Genomic DNA, 22,861 nt, shown 5'->3' on the forward strand with positions numbered 1-22,861 from the left:
TTCAGTCTATATTCAGACAATATCAGTTCTTTGTCCCAATTTCAGCAGTTGAAAAAAAACTGCTTACCGTGCAGCAGTCATGTATAAGTCATTGCTACTAAACTTTCTCAGGCTCTTGCTGTCGCCAATTCTTCATGATTTGTCAGATGCAAAACTATCCAATAATAAGGATAATCCAACAATTATATAGCACCTACTATGTGCCAGGCACTGTGCTAAGCACTTTTTAGATATTGTCTCATTTGATCCTTGCAATTACCCTGGGAGGTAGGTGGTATTTTTATTTCCATTTTACATTGGAGGAAACTGAGGCAGGCAGAAGCACATTAAATGGGAGCATGATTTCCCTCAGTCTCAATTCTTCTTGTTCTTTGCTTTTGTTTTGTGTTTCTTGAGCACTGTCAGAGTACTGGATAAGAGAGGGATCATTTTTACTTCCTCTGAATATTTAACAATCAAAGTAGTAGATTAATTTCAATAGAGATGAGGGTCTATTTCAAGGACAGTAGAGAAAACTGTGGCAATACCAGGCATTGGAAGTTCTGGGCTGAGAGTCAGGAAAACCTTGGTTCAAATGTTGCCTCCAGGATACTTACACTGTGTGACCTTGGGAAAGTCACTTCACCTCTTAACGTTGTTCAGACTCTATTTCCTTCATAAGTAAAATCATACCAATCATACCTAGTTCACTTTGTGTTGTGAGGCTCAAATGAGATGATGTATGTCATGTATTTTGCAAACCTTTAAGTATGTAATAGCAGCTGTTGTAGCATGGGAAAATGTTACTTGTCAGTTGTTTTCGGTCAGTGGCAATGGGCATGCAATCTTCACATCCTCAGGATTTCTGTGTGATTGCTTCTTTATTTACTTCATTTTTTATACCCCACTCCTCCCCCTAAGGCAGGGGAATCTTCGTATTTTCAAGGGGAGGGAGAAATGGAGGAATGAAGGGAAGGGAACAAAGGAGGGAGGGAGAGAGTGAAGGAGGAGGGGGAGGGAGGGAGAGAGTGAGGGGGGAAGGAGAAGGAGGGAGGGAGGGAGAGAGAGAGAGAAAGAGAGAGAGAGAGAACAAACAGACTTGCTCATAAAGAGTGATAATGCCAGAGAAAGAACTATGAAGTAAGAATGCAGACCGAAGCAGACTATTATTTTCTTTTCAGTTTAGTTTTGTTTTCTTTCTCATGGTTTCTCCCATTCTTTATAATTCTTCTATGCAACATGACTAATGGGAAAATGTATTTAATAGGAATGTATGTGTACAGCCCATATCACATTGCATGCTGTCTTGGGGATGGAAGGGGGTAGGGAGGGGGAGAAAATTTAAAACTTATGGAAGTGAATGTTGAAAACTAAATATAAATAAATTAATAAATCAGAAAGAAAAAAAGAGTGATAATGAGGTAAACCAGATGAAAATACAAACAGCACTCAATAAGTACAAGGAATTTTAGCTTACCTTAAGAATATTTCATATCAGAAATAACAAAAATGTTGCTAAATTCATAGCATAAAAACAACATATTCACGCAGAGTAAGAAGTATATATAGTAATATCGATATCGATATTACTGCATGCATATCGATAAATAATATCTATGAAAACATGAATATTCAACTTATTAATTCAATCACTCGCTGAAATTCAAAGACAAAAGCAAAACAGACCTTCCTCTCAAGATCTCTTGGTTCTACATTCTAAGAGGGAAGACGCTATATAGTGATGTACAAAATTCATTAGAAATTGCTACAGAGTGCTCTGCCAAGTGCCGCTGGCAGTGTGGAAGGGGTTCAGAAAAGGCCTCCTGTTGGAGATGGGACTGGATCTGAGTCTTGAAGGAAGTCAGCAATTTCCAGGGGTGGGAGTGAGGAGGAGTGCATTACAGGCACGAAGGAAGAAGAGATAGTAACGAATAGCAGTCAGGCCAGTTTGGTTGAACCTCACTTAAACAGGCAGAAGATTATAAGGTCACTGATTTGGAGACAGGAGTATGACAAGTACGACCTAGTGCATCTCTCTTAATTTACAGAAGAAGAAGCTAAAGACCAGAGAGGTTAAGTGCAAAACCACTGCCTAGACACCAGCAGTCTTTCCACTTAGGGGAGCTAGAAAAGGGTGAATCATTAGGGACTCAAACAGCATTAATTAGACTCTCTATAGATCTCAGTAAGTATTCTGAGTTTCCTCATTCTATGACTTAGCCTGTCTTCTGTTTAAAGAGGCTGTTTCTTCTTACTACTGAAAACTCTAACAGAGTAAGGATGGAAGTTGGGTGTGAAATGAGGCTAAAATTGTATCCATTTGAAGGGAGTCCACCATTTGTAAAGTCAGGGATGTCCCTTTTGGTAGGAGAGAGGTAAAAAAATCGGGCTAAAGAGGAGCCAGTGTTGTTCAGGACAGTTGCACAATCTAGGTTTTATTCAGTAGCCAATATGTGACTGGCAACCCAGTTAATTAAAGTTTGCTGTTTTAAAATAATGATTAACGCGGTCATTTGGATTGTCCAATCTTGTTTTGTTTTGTAGGTATTTATGAGCCGCTACTTCTTGTCCTACTTCAGTGAACCTACCTTCGATGTGAAAATTGCCTTTTGTCAGGTGTGTGTTTCTTACAGGTAAAACAAGGTACAGTATATTCCCTTGTACTTCCATTTTCCTACTTTCACCATTCCATCTTGTCATCCAATACATAATATAGTTGGAATGCAGTTATTTCAATGTATTTCAGAAGACCTAAATGATTATAGCATGACTGCGAGAAATTCTTTGAAGCTAAGATAAAATTAAGAGGTAGACCATTTCTACCACCTCCCTTCCCTGCCCTTTGATACTCTTGAGTTGTGAGTGAAAGTGGAGATTGATCAAGGCATGTGCAAAGCTGGCCTTCCTCTTTCTGGTTGTGTGTGATATAGTGCTGAAGGTGACTTTGAGGGATGATTAATGCCTTGGCTTCTTCCAGATTACTATGCAGATTACTTCAGTGTTCAGGCACTAACATGATGGGGCAATTCCTTTTTTGGCCACTAAGCAGGAAGAACTACTAAGCCAATAAGTAGTGTGCCCTGGACTCCATGAGATTGGGACCTTTGCCCTCTCCCTTTCCCCTAGGCACATGGCCCAGACTGGATTCAGTTCTGGGGAAGCCTTCCCTGTAACGAGGTAGGTTAAACTCCCTGTTTTCATTCTCTTGGACTCCTTATTCTCGATATTCTAAGCTTAACTTTTAGCTCAGATCTAGAATGTTTCCCAGATAGAGAGTAAAACAAAGCCTAATATACAATATAAATAAGATATGGGAGAGGTGGGGGGGGGGCGCTCAGCCAGTGATTGGGCTCATCTTTCTGCTGGTGTTCACCTTCAAGGAGTATGAGAGGAGTTGTCAGAAATGCCTCCCTGTGCCACCAATCAGCCTTGACCAAAAATGCCAACATCTCTGAACCTCTTGAATTCACAAGATGACCTCAAAACCTAGACACCATCCACCTCAGGATCAGTGTTAATCAAACTAAGATCAGGAAAGAAGAATCACAGAAGAGGAACCCAAAACTCAGAATGAGAACACTGACTTTAGCTCCCATGTGTTCACAGCCTCATGGTGGCTGTGGTGGGAGATGGGGCTAGTTGCCTTTCCCCTCAAGGCTTTAAGAAAGAGGAGAGAGAGAGAGAGAGAGAGGGAGAGGGAGAGGGAGAGGGAGAAGGAGGTGGGGAGGGAGGGTCACTTTCTTCTTAAAGGTCCATTGAGTCATGCATTCTTCCTGCTCAGGGGCCAATGAAGTGACTCTCACCTTGTCATCATCCCAAAGCCACCCAAGCAATGAGTCATATATATGGTTAGCTGGAAGAAACCAGATTTCCCTTCAGCACGGAGTACCACGTGGCTGGAAACAGGAAGGGCTGCTTTGTTTCGTGCTCTGTTAATTCTCCAGTTACATAAGCAGAGAGAGAAAGGGTTCTTGTTTGGCACATCCAGTATTGAATCTCTTGTGTAAATTATTTTCTTTCCATGTTTCACTCTTAGCAAAAAACTTCAGGATCTCTGAGAAGTCTTTGAAAAAAGGTTTATGTTAAGTTACAATTATTTCTAAAACAATGTGATAATATTTGAACCCTTCAGTCGTTTGGTTTTAAAATATGTGTAATTTTCAGAAGTAACGCATTGTTGGATTTGTGGGCTTCTAGTTCTCAAGTGTGGGGCTCAGTATAGGAAATTCTAGGTGTAATTTCCCATGCCCTCTCCATCCATGTGCATTCTCTACATAGACTAAGAAGAAGAATCACAGGTTGTCTCACACCTGTATGCGTGACTTTTTTTCCCCCTCCAAACTGTGGAGCCCAGAAAGGGGGCCAAAGGGTGGATCACTTTGGAACAAAATATGAGAATGTGGATTGCTGCAGCCAATGTGGAGACAGTGTGGACTAGCTGAATAGTGGCTAAGAAACTGGATTTGGAGTCAGAAATACCTGGGTTCAGATTTCACTTCAAACACTCAGTAGCTGCGTGACCCTGAGAAAGCCATGAGCCTTCTGGGAAGGAGCAGTCTGCACCAGAGTTCGGCAGCAGCCATAGTGAGAGAGCATCCCCTGCTCTGCTCAGAACTTAATAAGCTAACTTCGGAAGCGCCCTTAGCACAGGAACAAAAGAAACTGAAGGGAGACCTGAGCTTCAGTAAAGATGGCAAAAAATAAGGGGATCCACAGCATTTGATAATATTTCAGTTGTCTCAAGCTTGGTTTCTGTAAAAGCTAATCTTGTTTGAGAAAACTCAGACCTCTCATCTTGGTCATCACCCATGAGAAATAAAGGTAAAATGAGGCACAAAAGAAATGATCATGTTGTTGCTTTTTAAATCTCCTGTGCCTAGCCCAGTAGCTGGTACATAGCAGGCAATGATTCATGAATAGTGAGTGATTCAGCACTTCCATCTGCAAATGCCCTCACTCCCTTAGGATGTGACGTGTCCAGACTTCAGGATTTGGACCATGGTTTCAATGTTCAGTTCTGCATATGGGTATGAAGATCAGGCTGCTTTAGACAGAAACAGAAGCACAATGCATCTGCCTCTTTCTGGCACCCGTCCATTATCATCAGCCCACTGTCTGAAGACAAGAGACAGCTTGGCATGCTGGATTCAGGGCTAGGATTCAGATCTGTGTTTGATAACTACTTGTTGCATGAACAGGGCTAAGCTATTTAACCACTTAGTTTCCTGATAGCTCTCTAGCCTACGTGTTAGAGATCAGTTGTGAGCTATATCAATGGAGTGGATGACTCCCACCAATGAAACCACAGGTAATTCCACCTCCTCCCCAAAAAACACCAAACACCTCCACTGGAAAGCAAGTCCCTCCTATTCCTTTTTTGATCTTCATGTTAACCCTAGCATATCTTTGAGAAAAGTTACTTCCTGTTTTGGTCTTAGATACTTACTGAAAACCTCAGCTTGTACTGGGCTTTAAATTTCCTGAAGACAGTCTTACAGGACCATGCCACAATTTCATACTCATCTTCAGTTATCTGTCTTTGATTCCATGCCTTGTATATACATATCCTTTTAAAATTTGATTTCATTAATTAACTCCAATTGAAGGCCCATCATTTTCTCTAGCTAATTCCCCCTTTTCATCCTCTTTTGAATGACTGGTGATTTTGTTATCAGAATTTCAATACCAAGAACCCTCCTCCATCTTGAGCTTACTGTGGGATCCTTGCTATCTGGTTTGTAAAGTTTGGAAATCTACTCTGCCAAAGTCTAGAATTATTCCCAGCATTTTCTCCTTTGACTCTCATAAATTCTAAGATGGCATGATCCTTTTTCTGAGTTTTGTTGTTCTGCTTTCCCCAGCATCCTCTTAGTTCAAGTTCAGTGATATTATGAAGCAAGGCACTTGTAAGCCATTGAACATTCAACAAAAGGAAATTTACTTTGTCCTAACCCAGCAAGGATAAGCAACAAGGATGGCAAGGGACCTTTAGTTTCCTCAGATATCCATGCCCTTTCTCCCAAAGAAGTTACTCAATTGCACAAATACTTTTTGAATCAGCAACACCTCTACAATGCCTATATCCCAAAGATATCAATGAATAACAAAAAAAACCTACCTACGTGTAAAAAAAAATTATAGCAACTCTTTTTATAATGGCAAAGAATTATTAACTCAGATAGTGTCCATCAATTAGAGAATGGCTGAATAAATTATGGTATGTGAATGAATTGAATTCTATTATGCTGTAAGAAATGATGAAGGGGTTTGTTTTAGAAATACTTGTATGAACTGATGCAGAGTGAAGTGAGAATCAGGAGAACTGTGTCTGCTATAACAGCAACACTGTCAAAATGAATAATTTTGAATGATTTAAGAGCCATGATTCTGGAGAATTGAAGATGAGGAATTCAGAATTAGACATATATACTTGGACATGGAAAAAAATCATTTTTATTGACTGTGAATATTTGTTATGAAAGTTTTGTTTTGCATTTTGCTTTCTAGTTCTGTGGGGTTTAGAGATTTTTTAAAATGCTTGTTAATTGAAAAAAAATCTTGAAAAAGAAAAAGATGGGCCTGTGTGACCTTAATCTATTTAGGATATTTCAAACAGCGTTCAGTTTCTCAGATTGTCCCTCCTGAACAATTCCATGTCCATCTCATTCACTGTCTATCTTGTATGCCTACAAAAATACTTATTTCTAAATATTTTTATGCACCTGTATACTGTTGTACTAACTCAGTGTTACCTGTTCAACTACATGCCATAATCCTAGCATTATGCATTTTGATCCATTTCCCTCTAGTATACATAGTTAGACAGATCTCTTTCAAATGACCATGGAATTCATTGTGAAGGTTCTCTAACATTAAAGGGATGGATTAGTATAATGCTATTCTACAATGGAAGCATTTAGAGAACCCTATTATCAATTCTTCTACTGGAGATTTGTGTGAAATAGCCTTTATGACATTTAGTGAAGAATTTAGATAAAAATATCTCTGTTCAATGCTCACTTGTTGATAGCAGAGCATTGAACAAAGATATTTGAAAGTTGTGTTTGTTTTAGAATGGGTGTGAGTTAGACATGCCTTGTTTAACGAGAACCTTGAAGACCATATTTTGTTGGACCAATTCAAATGAACAATAGACATCAATGAGTAATAGACTTGGTACGTTTTTGAATTTGTTATACTCTTTTGTTGCTGTGTTACTGTGTTGCTGTGAATGTATGCTCTACTTTAGAAAATCATATGTATATTCCATTTCATGGGACCCTCACTATAAGTACAGACTAGTCCAGAAAAGATTTAAAAGGTATGGGCAAATGGGTTAGTGGTTTATTTTTCTTTTTAAGAAATTGTTGTTGATGTCTTTTGTTTTCACATTGCCTAAATTTCCCCCTGTATCCCTCCACCTTACCTCTCTCCCCTTTCAAAAGCCATATTAGGACAAAAAAATCTTCTAAAAAGAAAAAGTAAAAAGAATTAAGAGGAAAATTTAGCAAAAATAAATCAATACATTGGAAAAGATCTGAAAGTGTATGCAATGGTACACCCTTGAGGACTCCTCCTTGTGCAAAAAAGTTAGAGTAGGAAGAAATATCATCACATCTGATCTTGGGATGATGTTGTTCTTTTTAATTTAGCAGCATTTATTTTTATTGTTTTGTGGTTTTATTTCCATTTATATTATTGTAGTCATTTTTATTATTTTCCTGGATCTGTTTACATCATTTATCAGTTATATATTTATCAGTTTATATAAGGCTATGCACAGTAATATTTTATTTCATCCATGTATCATAATTTGTTTAGCCATCTCCCAATTGAGGGGCATCAGCTTTGCTTCCAATTCTTTGCTACACCAAAAAGTGCTGCTAAAAGATTTTGTTGTGTGTGGAGACATTCTTTTTGTTTTGTTTTTTTTTAACTTGTATTCCCAGAGCTTAGCACAGTGCTTGGTATATAGTAAGTGATTAATAATTTCCTTCTCTCTCTCTCTCTCTCCCTCTCTCTCTCTCTCTCTCTCTCTCTTGTCCTTTCTTTTTTCCCACCTTGCTTCCTTCTTCCCTTTCTTTCTTTGTTTCTAGTTTATCTAATTTCTTTTGTCCTCTAGTGTTGTCTTCAATTACATTATCACTATCATGTCTATTCATCTTCTCATTCATTGTTCCTTACAATGAAAGAAAATTCTATTATATTCAAATTCTCCAATCAATTCCTCAAATAATGGGCTCATTTTTCCCTTTTTTCCTTTTTGAAAGTTTCATGTAATCAAAGTCCTTTACTTTGTCTTCTATCTATTGTTTGGTTAAGAATATATCCCATCACCATAGCTGTGAGAGGTATATGATCTACTATTCTTTAATATTAAAGTCATATCCACTTGGAACATAGGTGGAATATGGTGTAAAATATTGGTCAAAGCCTAATTTCTGGTAGATTTCCTTCCAGGTTTTCCAGCTGTTTTTATGAAATAGGGTTTTTTCCCCCTAATGTACCTCTGACTCTGGTGTGTGTGTGTGTGTGTGTGTGTGTGTGTGTGTGTGTGTGTAACAGTAGCTTATTGAGTTCCATTGTTTCTGACTCTTCCTGATCTAATCTGCTCCATTGATCTACTTCTCTTTTTAAATCAGTAAATTATGGTTTTAATGATTGCTAGTTTGAGGTCTAGAAGTGCTGTTGCATCTTCATCCTTTCCTGTTTGTGTCATTTCCCTTGATATCCTACATCTTCTGGTTTTCCCAATTGAATTTTGTTATTCTTTTATCAAGTTCTATGAAGTATCCCTTTGATCATTTGATTCGGGTAGCACTAAAATGTAAAATTAACAATGGTGATAATGTCATTTTCATTTTATGGGAATGGCCCATCCCTGAGCTTTGAATATTCCTCCAGCTTTTAAAGTTGTTCTCCATTTCATTGAGCAGAAACACTTTGTAATTGAATCTCTACAAGTAATTTGTGTGCTTTGGTAGATTGATTCCTGGATACTTGGTGGCATGACTCAGAAGTTTTTTTCTGTTCTGCCAATTATCTCTGCTGTGCAAACCATAAATTCTGCTTTCACAATTCTTAGTTCTCTTTTAAATCACTCAGGAGCATCTTGCTATTGGTCTGTGCTCTCTTGGGAATCTACAGGTTCCTCTGCCTCATCAGTCATTAATTCATTTTCCTTGGTCTTGAGGTATTTATTCATAAATATTTGGGCTCTTTTAGCTCACCTGGAGGCCCTATTTACTTTCACTATTAATATCTTCCATGCTGTTTTATCTACTAGGTCTGAAGTCGCTAATTGAATTTTCTTACTTCTGAGATCTTTGGTAATTTTAGTTTTTAAATTTATTTTTCTGTGTTGTGATATTTCTGATTCCTTATTTGATACCAGTTTCCCTGGAGGCTGGATCTCAAAGCCATCTCAGCTTCTTCTCATGCTGGTCAGTTCTGTTTCTTTCTCAAGTTACTTCAGGTAGGACAGACCTGACTCCAGTTGGAGGCTGAGCTTTCTCGCACGCTTAGTGGAGTGCCATGAAGTCACACAGTTGTGTCCTTTTTCCTGTTTCCTCCATTCCTCAGTTCTCTGGATGAATTCTGTTGCTGAGGAGCAGAGTTGTCATGCTGTTGTCCCATCCAGGACAAGCTTTGGTCTTTTGGTATTCCAAGGCACTGGCATATGTGTTGTAGAGGCAGTTAAGTTCCTTTACAAACTCATGGGTCAGCTTCTACAACCCTGCAGGAGTTTGTGAGTGGTGGAAGATGAGGTGCTTAGAGAGCATGTTAGGGTTAAGAGATCACCAGTCTTCTTCTCTGTTCATTGGATTATCACCTCATTGGCTTCATGTCTCAGACAAGAGAGGTGGTTGAAACTGTTTCATCTCTTGGACATAAGGACTATTCTGAGGTGGTTTGAGAAGTTGTGAAGATTAGAGAAAATGTTAGGTCCTCCATTTTGATGATTGCATGATTTGGAAGTTTTTTATTTATTTGCTTTTTTCATCTACTACAAAAATGATGCTAATAACTTTTCTTTCATAATTGCAAATTGGTTTCCAAAACAGTTGGACCAATTCATAGCCCCACTAATAATTTCTTAGCTTGCTTATCTTCTCATGCCCTTCTGATATTGATTATTTTTGCCTTTGTCTAATTCAGAATTGTTTTAATCAGTTTTTAGTCTGTAACATCGTACACAGTAACAGAAACTTTGTACGATGATCAACTCTGATAGATTTAGCTCTTCTCAGCAATACAATGATGTAAGACAATTCTAAAAGACTAATGATGGAAAATGCTATCCACATCCAGGGAAGGAAATATGGAGTCTGAATGCAAATCGAAGCATACTATTTTTACTTTTTTTCCCGTGGCTTTTTCCTTTTGTTCTGTTTCTTCTTTCACAACATGACTCTTGTGGAAATATGTTTACCATGTACAACCCATATCAGATTGCTTGACATCTTGGGGAGGGAGAGACAACAAATTTGAAACTCAAAATATTATAAGAAATGAATGTTGAAATTACACATATTCGGAAAAAATAAAATACTATTTACCAGAATAAAAGTTATTGCCTTTTTTGTCTCCCTTGCCAAATTTTCTTTGACTTTGTGTTTGTGTGCGTGTCTGTTCCACATCTGTCATTTTCTCTTCTAGAGCCAGATGTGGGAACTCTTAGTTGGAACTCTGCGTACACTTTTCTGATGTTATTTCATGGTGTTTTTACGTCATATGGTATTTCTGTCTTCTTATCCTGTGGTTTCAGCCTTAGCTATTATGTATCTGGACACAATTCCTTATCTTGGCTTTGAGGTGATAGAGATTCATGGAAAACAACTACTCAGACATTTTCCTGATCATGTGAAATTTAAATCACCAAAATATCAGCTGTCATCTAATCTAACCCTTCTAAATGAGGAAGCTAAGGCCTAGAAAGACTGATTTGTTGCCCTGTGTCAGAGTCATGCCCAGAACCTGGGTTTTGACTTCCATGCCCCAGGTTTTTCTACCCTGCTACAGAGACATTTGTTCCATAGAAGCTGGACTTCCCCTGAATAATTGAACTCAACCCATTATCAGTATTTACCATGTGAAAGAAACTTCCTTTAGAAACTTTTTTAGGTCAACAATAACAACAATATTTTAGGTCATCCTTACATTTCTGGCTGATCTCAGTCTGATTTGCCTATTTTTAGGAAAGACATGAACACTGATGATAGATAAATTTAGGAGAGATAATTAGCAACTATTAGAGTTTGTATAAACAGCAGACTTTCTTACATTTCATTATTATGTGACTGGTTTACTTGTCTCACTTTTTTTTCATTCTTCCTGACAGGGATTTGATAAACAAGTGGATGTGTCATATATTGCCAAACATTACAACATGAGCAAAAGCAAAGTAGACAACCAGTTCTACAGTGTTGAAGTGGGAGATTCAACGTTCACAGTCCTCAAACGCTACCAGAATCTAAAGCCTATTGGTTCTGGGGCTCAGGGAATCGTTTGGTAAGTTGAATGATTTTTATCATATCCTTCATCTAGCAAAAAAAAACAACCAAATAAACTAAAACCAAAATCAAAACCAAAAAACCTATTGGAGGGGGAAAAATTCATTCTGTTGAAGAAAGTTTGTCTCTCTAATGAACAAGAATTTACTAGTTAATTTTGCAGATATATAGGGGGAAAAAACCATTGCTAATAACCCCTGGGTTCTGATATTTCATTATTTATGTTGCAAAAATAGTTTTAGCAAGGAAGTAGGTGACAGCATAAGTGCTAAATAAGGCTCCTTTGAGACATAAAAGAGAATTTAAATATTTTTGTGATATCTTAGTCTTAAGAACCACTAAAAAACCTAAAACTGTGGAATAAGTGACATCTATCAATGTATCTGCTGAAGATTTCTAAAATGGGGACCTTTTGGTAGGGAAAGTACTTGTTTTGGGCTAAAAGTCTAATTTTGCCTCTGTGACATTGGCCAAGTTAATCTTTTTGGGCTTTAGTTTCATCTGTTAAGTGAAAGGGTAAGATTACATGAACTTTAAGGTCCCTCTCAGCCCTGAATCTACATCCCTATGTAACTATGGAAGGCAGTATTGGAATGATTACAAGCTAAGATCTAACTTAAGTGATGAAAAACATTGAAGAACTGTGGAATCTCAGGGTCTGAGTGTTCATCTAGTCTACTGGTTCTCAAACATGAAAATTTCCATTCCTTACTCCTTTTTAATATTAATCTGCACGACAGCATTTTCTAAGCACTTGTAGTAATGTTCATAGGGAAATGTCCCTTGCTTCCCAAGGTGAGAAACTTGTTTGATCTTTTCCCCTTTCCATCGTACCTTCTCCTCCCTGTCTTCCCCTCCCATTCTCTCTTTGGAGTAGCTCCTAGCTTCCAGTTGGTCCAGTTGTGGTCGTGGCATCTCAGTATCCCAGGCACACAGGCTCTCCTTGGCTGAGCCCAGGTCTCTGTGGGGTGGCACTTTGGAAAGGGCTTAATTCCTGCCAAAAGGGGAAGTAAGAGATTGGAGCCAGAGGCCACCACTCTGTTTCTCTCAGATATATCTTTCCTTAGAGATAGGGGCCTACTGGGCTAGAAAATTATATCTGTCTGTTCCCTTAGATATTATAAGCCCAGAGGATATCCTCTGGATCAATTTAACTCTGATCACTGTGTCGTTATTGGGGAGAAGGATGACAACAAGCTTTATATCTAAGACCTGAATCCTTTCCCACCAAATAACAAATAATTCTGTTGAGTTATTTCAGTTGTGTCCAACTCTTTCATTACTCTATTTGAGGTTTTCTTGGCAAAGATACTGGAGCGGTTTGCCATTTCCTTCTATAGCTCATTTTACAGATGTGGAAACTGAAGCAAACAGGGTTAAGTGACTTGCCCAGGATCACACAGATAGTAAATGTCTGTGGCTGGATTTGAACTGGGCCGGACTACAGGTCCAGTGCCCTATTCACTGCACTACATAGCTGCCCTGAACACACATCACAAATAGCAAACAAATACATTTATTAAATCAAATAAGGCATACATAGGACCAGACTGTACAGAGTGAAGAAGCTCTCCTGTTAGGAGCAACATTACTGAGTTGAATTAAGAGAGAGAGTTCTACCTCTCACCCAAGGCATAACTCCCCTTGTCCCTAGAGTAGCAGTCTGGGGATAAGGACAGTGATATAGACCACTAGTCTTTCTCATGTCTTCCCAGAGTCTTTCCCTTCAGCTACCTAAAGTAGGGGTGGCCTCTTTCATTCTCCCCCTTGAAGTTGTGGAAGCAGAAGCACTTACTCAAAACTCAAAGACTGGATGTGAATGAAAACCTCTTCTCTCCACCAACTCTGCCCTTCCCCTCAAGCAAGACAGGGCTTTCATCTCCACCATCAAGGATAGAGTCCTAGACCAATGGGCTTTCATCTCCACCATCAAGGACAAAGTCCTAGACGAATGGGCTTTGGACAGTTAAGTCTAGGCAATATAGATTTACCACCTCAGTCCTGTCCTGTCTGGCAAGTCACTTCTTTGTGGTCCCAGAAAACATAGTCTTTAAGATTGAACCTTGTAAAATAGGGGTGTTGGTAGGGGGTGTTTCCTCACCAGGGAATTCTGTATAATGTTGCAATCATAGATCCAGACCAGACATTGAAACAAAACAAAAAAATGACAGATGACACAAGCTACATTTTAAGTGCCTAGGAGCTAAGACCCTTCACAGAACTGTGAAGTTTGGATTCAGTCAAAGGGCTGCACTTGAGGACTTAGAGGGCCACGTGTGGGCTTGAGGCTGCAGGTTCCCCACCCCTGGTTTAGTTCCTGCTTTAGAGTCCATTCATTCAATGTGGGGCTTCTAAAAGTTCATGAAAAAAAAACCAAACACCTTTGTTTTCATACATGTTTCTTTTGGGCAAGAACACAAAATGGAAAAACTTTTTCCATATGAAATAATAATTGCCAACTATATTTTAAGTGTTGTACAAAACATGAGTGGAAAAAGTACTTTTTTTTTCAAGTGTGGAGATATTTATTTATTTCCCAACTTCTCATTGTTTTATAATAGTAAACTAACTTAAAATGTTCTAGGTACTTTGAGCTCTCCATTGCCAAATTACCTTTCCTACATGAGAATCCTGCTCTTTTCTTCTCATAAATGAATTGCCGATCACAGAAACAAAACAAACAACCTTCCGATGCTTTTGCTTTCTAAATCAGTGACGCAGAAATAAATGCTTCACTGTGTGAGCTAATGAGTGTCTTCATTTCCAGGTGAGAAACTGTAAGAAATCAGTTAAGATGGTCAACTAGTAAGTGACCAAGAACCTACTGAACTAAGTTCCCAATCAGCAGCAAAAAGCCTGCCCAACATTTTCCTTTTTACACACTCATAAAATTGATGTTTAATGGATCTATAGTTTCATCAGTGTAGATATTCTTACAAGATCATAATGCTCAATGATTTGGAATGATTTAATTTAGAGATAGAACAATATTGCTGTAAAAAAGTCTTCTATAATAGTGAGAATTTTGAGATCACAGAATGATGTACGGTTTCCCAAATGTGATCCAGTCTAATGTCTTTCTCCTATTAAATTCCAAGACAAGGTTATATGCTGATCATACTTTACTATAACATAGGAAGACCCTCAATAAACAAAAAGGAAGTCAAAGAACAACAGAGAAAGAGAAGAATAGCAAGAGATTCTTTACTGTCTATTTTCATTTCAGTTTTACTATTTCAGTGCCACTCTAGGGATCAGCTCCTACTTTCTTCCATGATAATCTGAACTGGTGCCATATAGCAACTTAATCTTATATTATCCCCATTTTGCAAATGAGAAAAGAAATTAGTACAACAGAGGTTAATCCCTTTGGTCAATGTCTGAGATTAAATTTGAACTCAGGTCCTCTTGACTACAGATCAAGTGTTCTATCCACCGAGTCACCTTATTGCTTCTAGGTGCATCTTGGTGACCCATGAACGATGATCATACTGAAAGAGAAAGGAGCTTGAAACTGCACCTTAAAATTGTAGGGCATATCCTGGTAGCCTGGAAAAAGCACTGGATTTGGAATCAGAGGGAATATAAAGATTCCAATATATACTCTCTCACCAGTATAGTTTTGGGCCATTCAACTTCTCAGGGCTTGAATTTCTTCATCTTACTGATTTCTTGCAGTTTCTCACCTGGAAATGAAGATACTTACTAGCTCACATAGTGAAGCATTTATTTTAGCATCACTGATTTAGAAATGTGTGTGTGTGTGTGTGCACGCTTGTGGAATAAAGTACCTTCTTATGGTCCCTTTTATCTCTAAATATGTGATCCTTTGATCAAGAAATGGGAGTATGGGGAGAGGGAGTAAAGCCAAGATGGCAGATTGAAGTGAGCATTTCTGTTGAACTCTCCCAACCCAACCCTCTAAACAACTTTTAAAAAGCAGATCAAATCAAATTTTGAGTGGGATAACAAATCAAGTCACAGTGAGTTATTTTCCAGCCCATGGAAGCTTAGGAAAATGTGGGGTCATCCAGGAGTGTGGTACAGTGGAAGCAGCATTAACTGTGGGGCTTGGAGGAGGCAGCAGCAATAGAAGTGGTAGCAGAAGCAGTGAAGGTACTGAGAATGGTTAGTGCTCAGGCATGATAAAGGGATGAAACAGCTAATCAGAAAGACATTACAGGAGACTCTTGTGTTAGCACTGAGTAAAACCCAAAATGACCATAAAAGCCAAAGTCAATAAAAAGGCTGGAAGTATGAGCAAACAACAAAACAAGAAGCTGACCATAAACATCTTCTATGGTGACGCAAACTCAGAAGAAGATAATGAGTTGAAAATATCTTTAGGCAAAATGCCTTAAAGAAAATGCAAATTGGACAGAAGTCCAACCAGAATTCCTGGAAGAGCTAAACAAAGAATTTTTTAAATAAACTAATATAATCTATTGTATTTTTCCTTCAAGTGAAAGTAATCAGATAGATACATATGGCAAGGTTTATCCATGTTGTGGACTAGCTGTTATATTAAAGATGTCATTGGTAGACTCAGACATATTTTTTCCTGCTGCCTCTTTCTAATACAGTCCAGATAGCAGTACATACTCCTGCCCCTACCTTGGGAACCAAACCCAACTTTAACATAAAATTCAAAGTCAAGAAATAGTTTTAAAAAAATGAGCAAACAACAACAAAATAACCTGACCATAAAAATCTGCTATGGTGAAGGGGAAGATAAATACACAAACTCAGAAGATAACACATATCAAAAAAGCTACAAGCAAAGGCTCAAAGAAAAAAATGTGGAGCTTGACACAAGCCCAACCAAGGATTCCTTAATGAGCCAAAAAAAGTTTTCAAAATCAAATAAGAGTGGTGGAGGAACAATTGGGAAAAGAAATGAGGATGATGCAAGAAAATTATAAAAAGACAAGTAACAGCTTGTAAAAGAGGCACATAAAATACTGATGAAAATAACATCTTAAAAAATAGAATTGACCCAATGGTAAAAGAGGTACAAAACATCACTGATGAAAATAACTCCTTAAAAATCAGAATTGACCAGATGGAAAAAGTGGTACAAAAGCTTACCAAAGAAAATAATTCCTCAAAAATTAGAATTGGGCAAGTGGAAACTAATGACTCTTTGAGACATCAAGAAACAATAAAACAATGAAAAAATAGAATAAAATGTGAAATATCTCATTAGAAAAACAACTAACCTGGAAAATAAATTGAGGAGAGATAATTAAAGAAATCATTGGACTACCTGAAAGCCAAGATCAAAAAAAAAAAGATGCTACACATCATATTTAAAGAAAGTATAAAGGAAAACTGCCCTGATATCCTAGAACTAGAGGGTAAAATAGAAATAGAAAGAATCCACCAATTATCTCCTGAAGGAGATCTCAAAGTGAAAACTCCCAGGAATATTATAGCCAAATTCCAGAGCTCCCAGGTCAAAGAGAAAATATTGCAAGCAACCTGAAAGATCATGCAAATATCACAGAACTTTTTAACTATTAGCAGCTTCCACATTAAAGGAATGTAGGACCTGGAATATGACACTCAGAAGGCAAAGAAGCTAAGATTACAACCAAGAATCACCTACTCAGCAAAACTGAATATGATGTTTCGGGGGAAATGGATATTTAATGAAATTGGGCACTTTCAAGCATTCCTGAAGAAAAGAACAGAGATGAATAGAAAATTTGACTTTCAAATTCAAGACCCAAGATAAATATGAAAGAGAAGATGATACATGTAACTCCTAAGAAAGTTATCATTTTAAGGTAGTTAGAAGGACTTCACAGAGACAGAGGGCATGGGAGTGAGTTAATTATATTAAGATTATGTCAAAAAATGGATGGACAAGAGAAAGGGAGGCACTGGGAGAGGGAGGCAGGAGAAGAATAGGGAAAATCATCTTGCATAAAAGAGGCATGCAAGAAAGTTTTTACAGTGGAGGGGAAAATGGGAGGGCAATGCTTGAACCTCATTCTCATCTGAAGTGATTCTAAGAAAGAAGAATATACACTCACACCAACACATGCACACTCAATTAGGTATAGAAATCTATCTTATCCAACAGGGTTGTAGAAAGGGAAGAGGATGAGAGAAAGAGCGGAAATGATAACAGGAGGGAGAATTAAGGGAGGCAAAGGTCAGAAGCATAATAGACTTTTGAGGAGGGACAGTGAAAAGAAAGAGAGATAAACAATAAAATAGGATGGAGGGAAATGAAGAGTTAGTATAATCATAACTCTGAGTACGAATAGGATAAAATCATCCCTAAAATAAGCAAATAGCAGACTGAATTGGACACCAGAATCCAACAATGTATTTACAATATGGAGCAGAATCTATTATACTTCAGCTGAAGTCTTAAAAAAGGCAGTGGTAGATATCATGATCTCAGACAAAGCAAAAGCAAAAATATTCCTAATGAAGGAGATAAGCAGAGAACCTACATCTTGCTAAAAGGTACCATATACAATGAAGTCATATCCATACTATATATGCCCCAAATGGCTTAGCAGCTAAATTCTTAAAGGAAAAGCTAACTGAGTTATAGGAGTAAATAGATAGTAAAACTATGACAGTGGGGAACCTCAACTTTTTCCTCTGAGCTAAATAAATTTAGCCATAAAATAAATAAAAAAGAAGTTAAGGAGATAAAGAGAATATTATAAAAATTAGATATGATAACACTGTGGAGAAAACTGAATGAGAATAGAAAGGAATTTACCTTTGCTCAGTTTCACAAAAATGGACCGTGTATTAGGGCATAAAAACCTCACAAAGAAATGTAGGAAAGTAGAAATATTAGATGTACTCTTTTTGGACCATAATGCAATAAAAGTTACATCTAATAGGGGGCAGCTAGGTGGTGCAGTGAGTAGAGCACTGGCTCTGGAGTCAGGAGGACCTGAGTTCAAATCCGGCCTCAGACACTTGACACATGTACTATCTGTGTGACCTTGGGCAAGTCACTTAACCCCAATTGCCCTGCTAAAAAGCAAAAAAAAAATTACATCTAATAAATGGCCTTGGAAGCATAGATTAAAAATTATCTATCATAAGTAATCTAATCCTAAAAAATGAGTTAAAAAACAAATCATAGAAGCAGTCAATAATTTCATTAAAGATAATAACATTGAGCTACCGAAATTTGTGGGATCCAGCTAAAGCAATACTTAGGAGAAATTTTATATCTCTAAAGGAATATATAAATAAAAGAAAAGAAAAGTAGATCCATGAATTGGGCATGCAACTAAAAAAACCTAGAGAAAGGACAAATTCTAAATCCCAAATTAAATATAAAAAAGATAACTTGAAAATCAAAGGAGAGATTAATAAAAATGAAAGTAAAAAACAACAACCCATTGAACTAATAAATAAAACCAAATAGATAACCAGTAGTTAATTTGATTTAAAAAAAAAAGAAGAAAACCAAATTACCAGTATCAAAAATGAGAAAAGGTGAATGCACCACCAATGATGATGAAATTAAAGCAATTTTTAGGAGTTATTTTGCCCAGGTATATGCCAGCAAAACTGGCAAGCTAAGTGAAATGAATGAATATTTACAAAAATGTGAATTGCCCAGATGAACAGAAAAGGAAATGGAATCCTTAAATAACCCTATCTTAGAAATTTTAAAAAGTGAACAAACCATAAATGAGTTCTCTAAGAAAATATTCCCAGGAACAGATTTGCAAGAGAGTTCTACCAAACATTTAAGAAAAAATCAATCCCAATTCTATGTAAACCACCATTAAAAAACATAAGTAAAGGAGTCCTACCAAATCCCTTTTATGACACAAATATAGCTTTGATACCTAAAGAGGGAGAGCAGAATCAGGGAAAGAAAACTGTAGGCCAGTTTCCCAAATGAATATTGATAAAATTTTAAATAAAATCCTAGCAATGAGATTATAGCAATATATCACAAAGATTAAGCCCTATGACTGGGTGGGATTTATACCAGAAATTTAAGTCTGGTTCAATATTAGGAAATCTATAAGCATAATTTGTCATATCAATAATAAATCAATAAAAATCACATAATTATATCAATAGATACAGAAAAGGCTCTATGAGAAAACAGAACACTCATTCCTATTTAAAAACACTAGAGAGAATGGGAATAAATGGAGATTTCCCTAAAATGATAAGCAGTATCTATCCAAAATCATTAGCAAGTGTTATATGTAATGGGAGTAAACTAAAAACCTTACATTAAGATCAAGAGTGAAGCAAGGATGCCCATTATCAACACTCTTATTCAATATTCTATTAGAAGACCTGAATTCACATTTAGCTTCAGAAACTTAGTAGTCATCTACCCTCTATTTGCCTGAGGCTCCTCATCTTTAAAATGGAGATGATAATAATAGTACCCATCTTCCAGGATTGTTGTTGAGATCAAATGAGATGATATGTGTAAGCTCTTTAAAACAACTATAAGGTTTCTGTTCTGTTGATTAAACTCCATATTACAATAAAATTCTATAAAATTTTACATTATAGAATTATACTAAAACTATTATAATTTTTACCATTAATTAATGTGATATTAATTTTTACTATTAATTAAATTCAGTTAACCTGAACTGATCTTTGAAATTCTGAACTATGTGAAATAGTTACTCATATTTAAATATTATGGGCCAACTTATAGATGCTGGTTTTGTAATTAAAAAATGATGATTTACTCATCAAACATGCATTAAAAGCCTGTGATTCTTGGTACTGTGGATACAAAGACAAAAAGAAATTACCCCTCCCTTGAAGGAGCTTATGTTCTAGCAGGGAAAACAACATGAGTGTGTGTGCACATGTGTGCTTGTGTGTGTGATAGGGATAGGAACTGTATCTATAGTTCCATTATTTTAGAGAACACCCCCTATGGATTCATATTGGCATTTTCTTTTCAGTTTATAGTCTTGGAGAGTTGCATAGAACACTAAATGATTAAAGATTTGTCACATATCCAGTATATATCAAAGATGAGACTTGTACCTTTGTCTTCCTGTCTCTCTATCCACTCGACCATGCTGCTTCTCATAAATAGATAGTTATATATGAAATAGATGTAAGGTGACTGGTGATGGGGGCAGGGAGAAGTCACTAGCAGAGGGAATCAGGAATGGCTTCCTGTAAAAAGCACCATTTGAGCTGAGATTTGAAGGAAACTAAAGATTAAAAAAAAGGAGGTGGGTAAGGCATGCATTTTAAACATGGGAGCAGTCAACGCAAAAGCATGGAGGTGGGAGATGGAGTGTCATATATAAGGAACAGCAAAAAGGTCAGTTTGGCTGAACTAGAACATGTCAAATGGGGAGTAATATATGAGATTACAAAAGCAATTTGGACCTAGGTAGGAGAGAAGGTTGAGTCAAAGAGAGGTGTTTATAGTTGGAGTTTATCCAGTAGAAGAGTGATGTGGTGAGACCTATCATTTAAAGCAAATCTGTGTATCAGTTGTTGGGAGGATGGATTACAGCATCTCTCATTTCTTATTCCTGAACCAGGGGGGTGGGGACGGAGGAAATGGGGAAGGGAAGGGAGAAGGATGGGAAAGTTATCTCACATAATTGAGGTGATAGTTGTTATTATGATGATTTTCACATGTTGAACTAAATCTAATTTATGATGTCTTATTTACAAATTATATAAATAATTGGTCCAGATTTTTAGGAATAGGAATAATTTCTAAATTGAAAAATGGTCAAAGATATGAACATGTAGTCTCCAAGAAAAAAACAAGCTATTGATAGCTATATGGAGAAATTGTTACTAATCATTCACACCCATCAGATTGGCAAGGTTGATAAAAAAGGAAAATGACAAATTTTGGAAGGGATTGTGGGGAAAACAGGCACATTAATGCACAGTTGATGGAGCTGTGATTCATGAAAGTAGTTTTGAACTATGCCTCCAAAGTCACTAAACTGTGCATACTCTTTGACCAAGCCATACCACTTTGAGGCCTATAACCCAAAGAGAACAAAGAAACAGCAAGGAATTTTTTTGTGCTGGCAAAGAACTGGAAACTAAGGTGTTACTCATAAATTTGGGAACTGCTGAACAAGTTATAATATATAAATGTTATGGAATACTATTGTACTATAAAAAGTTAAGAAGGGGATGGTTTCAGAGAAACCTGAGAAGACTCTTATGAACTGATTCAGAGTGAAGTGAGTAGAACTAGAAAAATAATTTTTATGATTACAACACTATTGTAAAGAAAAATGACTTTTAAAGATTTAAGAACTCCTATCAGTGCAATGTCCAACAACAACTTAAGAGAATCAATAGTGAAACATGTTGCCCATATTCTAAAAGCAAACTGATAGAGTAAATATGCAGAATGACATACATTCTTGGATATGGTAAATGTGGGAATTTGTTTTGCTTGATTATGCTCATTTTTGGGAACATTTTAGTTTGTTTTTTCCTTACCGATGGGAAGGGCAGTGAAAGAGAGAGAAAATAGATTTTTGTCAATAAAATAAAATTGGGATGATAGTAATATTGTTCCAGCTTTATCAGAAGTTTTTGTCAAATAGGGTATTATTTCCTAGGTAGTTTATAGTTGGGGTTTATCAAACATTGGATTATTTAGTTCAATCTCTGATTCTTCTTCATCTAGTCTGTCCCATTGATCTACTTTTCTATTTTTTAACCACTGCCAAATGGTCCTTTGAGAAATCCAGTCTGAGACACTTACTAGCTGTGTGACCTTGGGCAAGTCACTTAGCCTTGTTTGCCTCAGTTTCCTCATCTGGAAAATGAATTGGAAACCACTCCAGTGTCTCTGCCAAGAAAACCCTAAATGGAGTCACAAAGAGTTGTACATGACTGAAAATGACTGGACAACATTTAATTTTTAAAAATAGAAATATAGTAAATAAATCCAAAATAGGTGCAAAAGAAATTTTTTAAATGGGAGGAAAATAATTAAATTGTAGTTAAAGAACACACAACATGAATATTTTTCTTCATGCAGATTCTTGTTCTAGTGCAAACATTTCTTATTTCTCTGGAGTATGTCTTGCACATATTTTCTTAGGGATAATATTTGAAACCTATCCATTTACCTTATGTATTATTTAAGAGGCAGAATTCCTACGACTTCCTTTGTCATTAATTTTGCATTTTGTGTTTTGCTTGTGATCACTGTAGTGCTGCGTATGATGCTGTCCTTGACAGAAATGTGGCCATTAAGAAGCTCAGCAGACCATTTCAGAACCAAACACATGCCAAACGAGCTTATAGGGAGCTGGTCCTCATGAAGTGTGTGAATCATAAAAATGTGAGTTTTCTTTTGCTGTTGGGGCTGGACAGTTGTTTTATCGAGAGAGAAA

General features: G+C 37.0%; 1 protein-coding gene across 4 annotated transcripts in view; it reads left to right on the top strand.

The window, feature by feature from the left end:
* The first annotated feature begins 2,522 nt into the window (after positions 1 to 2,522).
* The window catches only part of MAPK10 (mitogen-activated protein kinase 10), a 72,914-nt gene continuing 52,575 nt past the window's right edge, over positions 2,523 to 22,861 (top strand). For 2 of the 4 annotated variants that reach the window (XM_036762422.1, XM_036762424.1), the window contains exons 1-3: positions 2,523 to 2,595; positions 11,321 to 11,490; positions 22,680 to 22,809. In XM_036762422.1, the coding sequence (XP_036618317.1) occupies positions 2,530 to 2,595; positions 11,321 to 11,490; positions 22,680 to 22,809 (366 nt within the window). In that variant the 5' untranslated portion in view covers positions 2,523 to 2,529. Of the gene's footprint in view, positions 2,623 to 11,320; positions 11,491 to 22,679; positions 22,810 to 22,861 lie in introns of all 4 variants that reach the window. The other 2 variants (XM_036762426.1, XM_036762423.1) reach the window with 2 other exon arrangements.

Source organism: Trichosurus vulpecula, chromosome 6, assembly GCF_011100635.1.
Source record: "Trichosurus vulpecula isolate mTriVul1 chromosome 6, mTriVul1.pri, whole genome shotgun sequence".
In the NCBI taxonomy this organism is placed as follows: Eukaryota; Metazoa; Chordata; class Mammalia; order Diprotodontia; family Phalangeridae; genus Trichosurus; species Trichosurus vulpecula.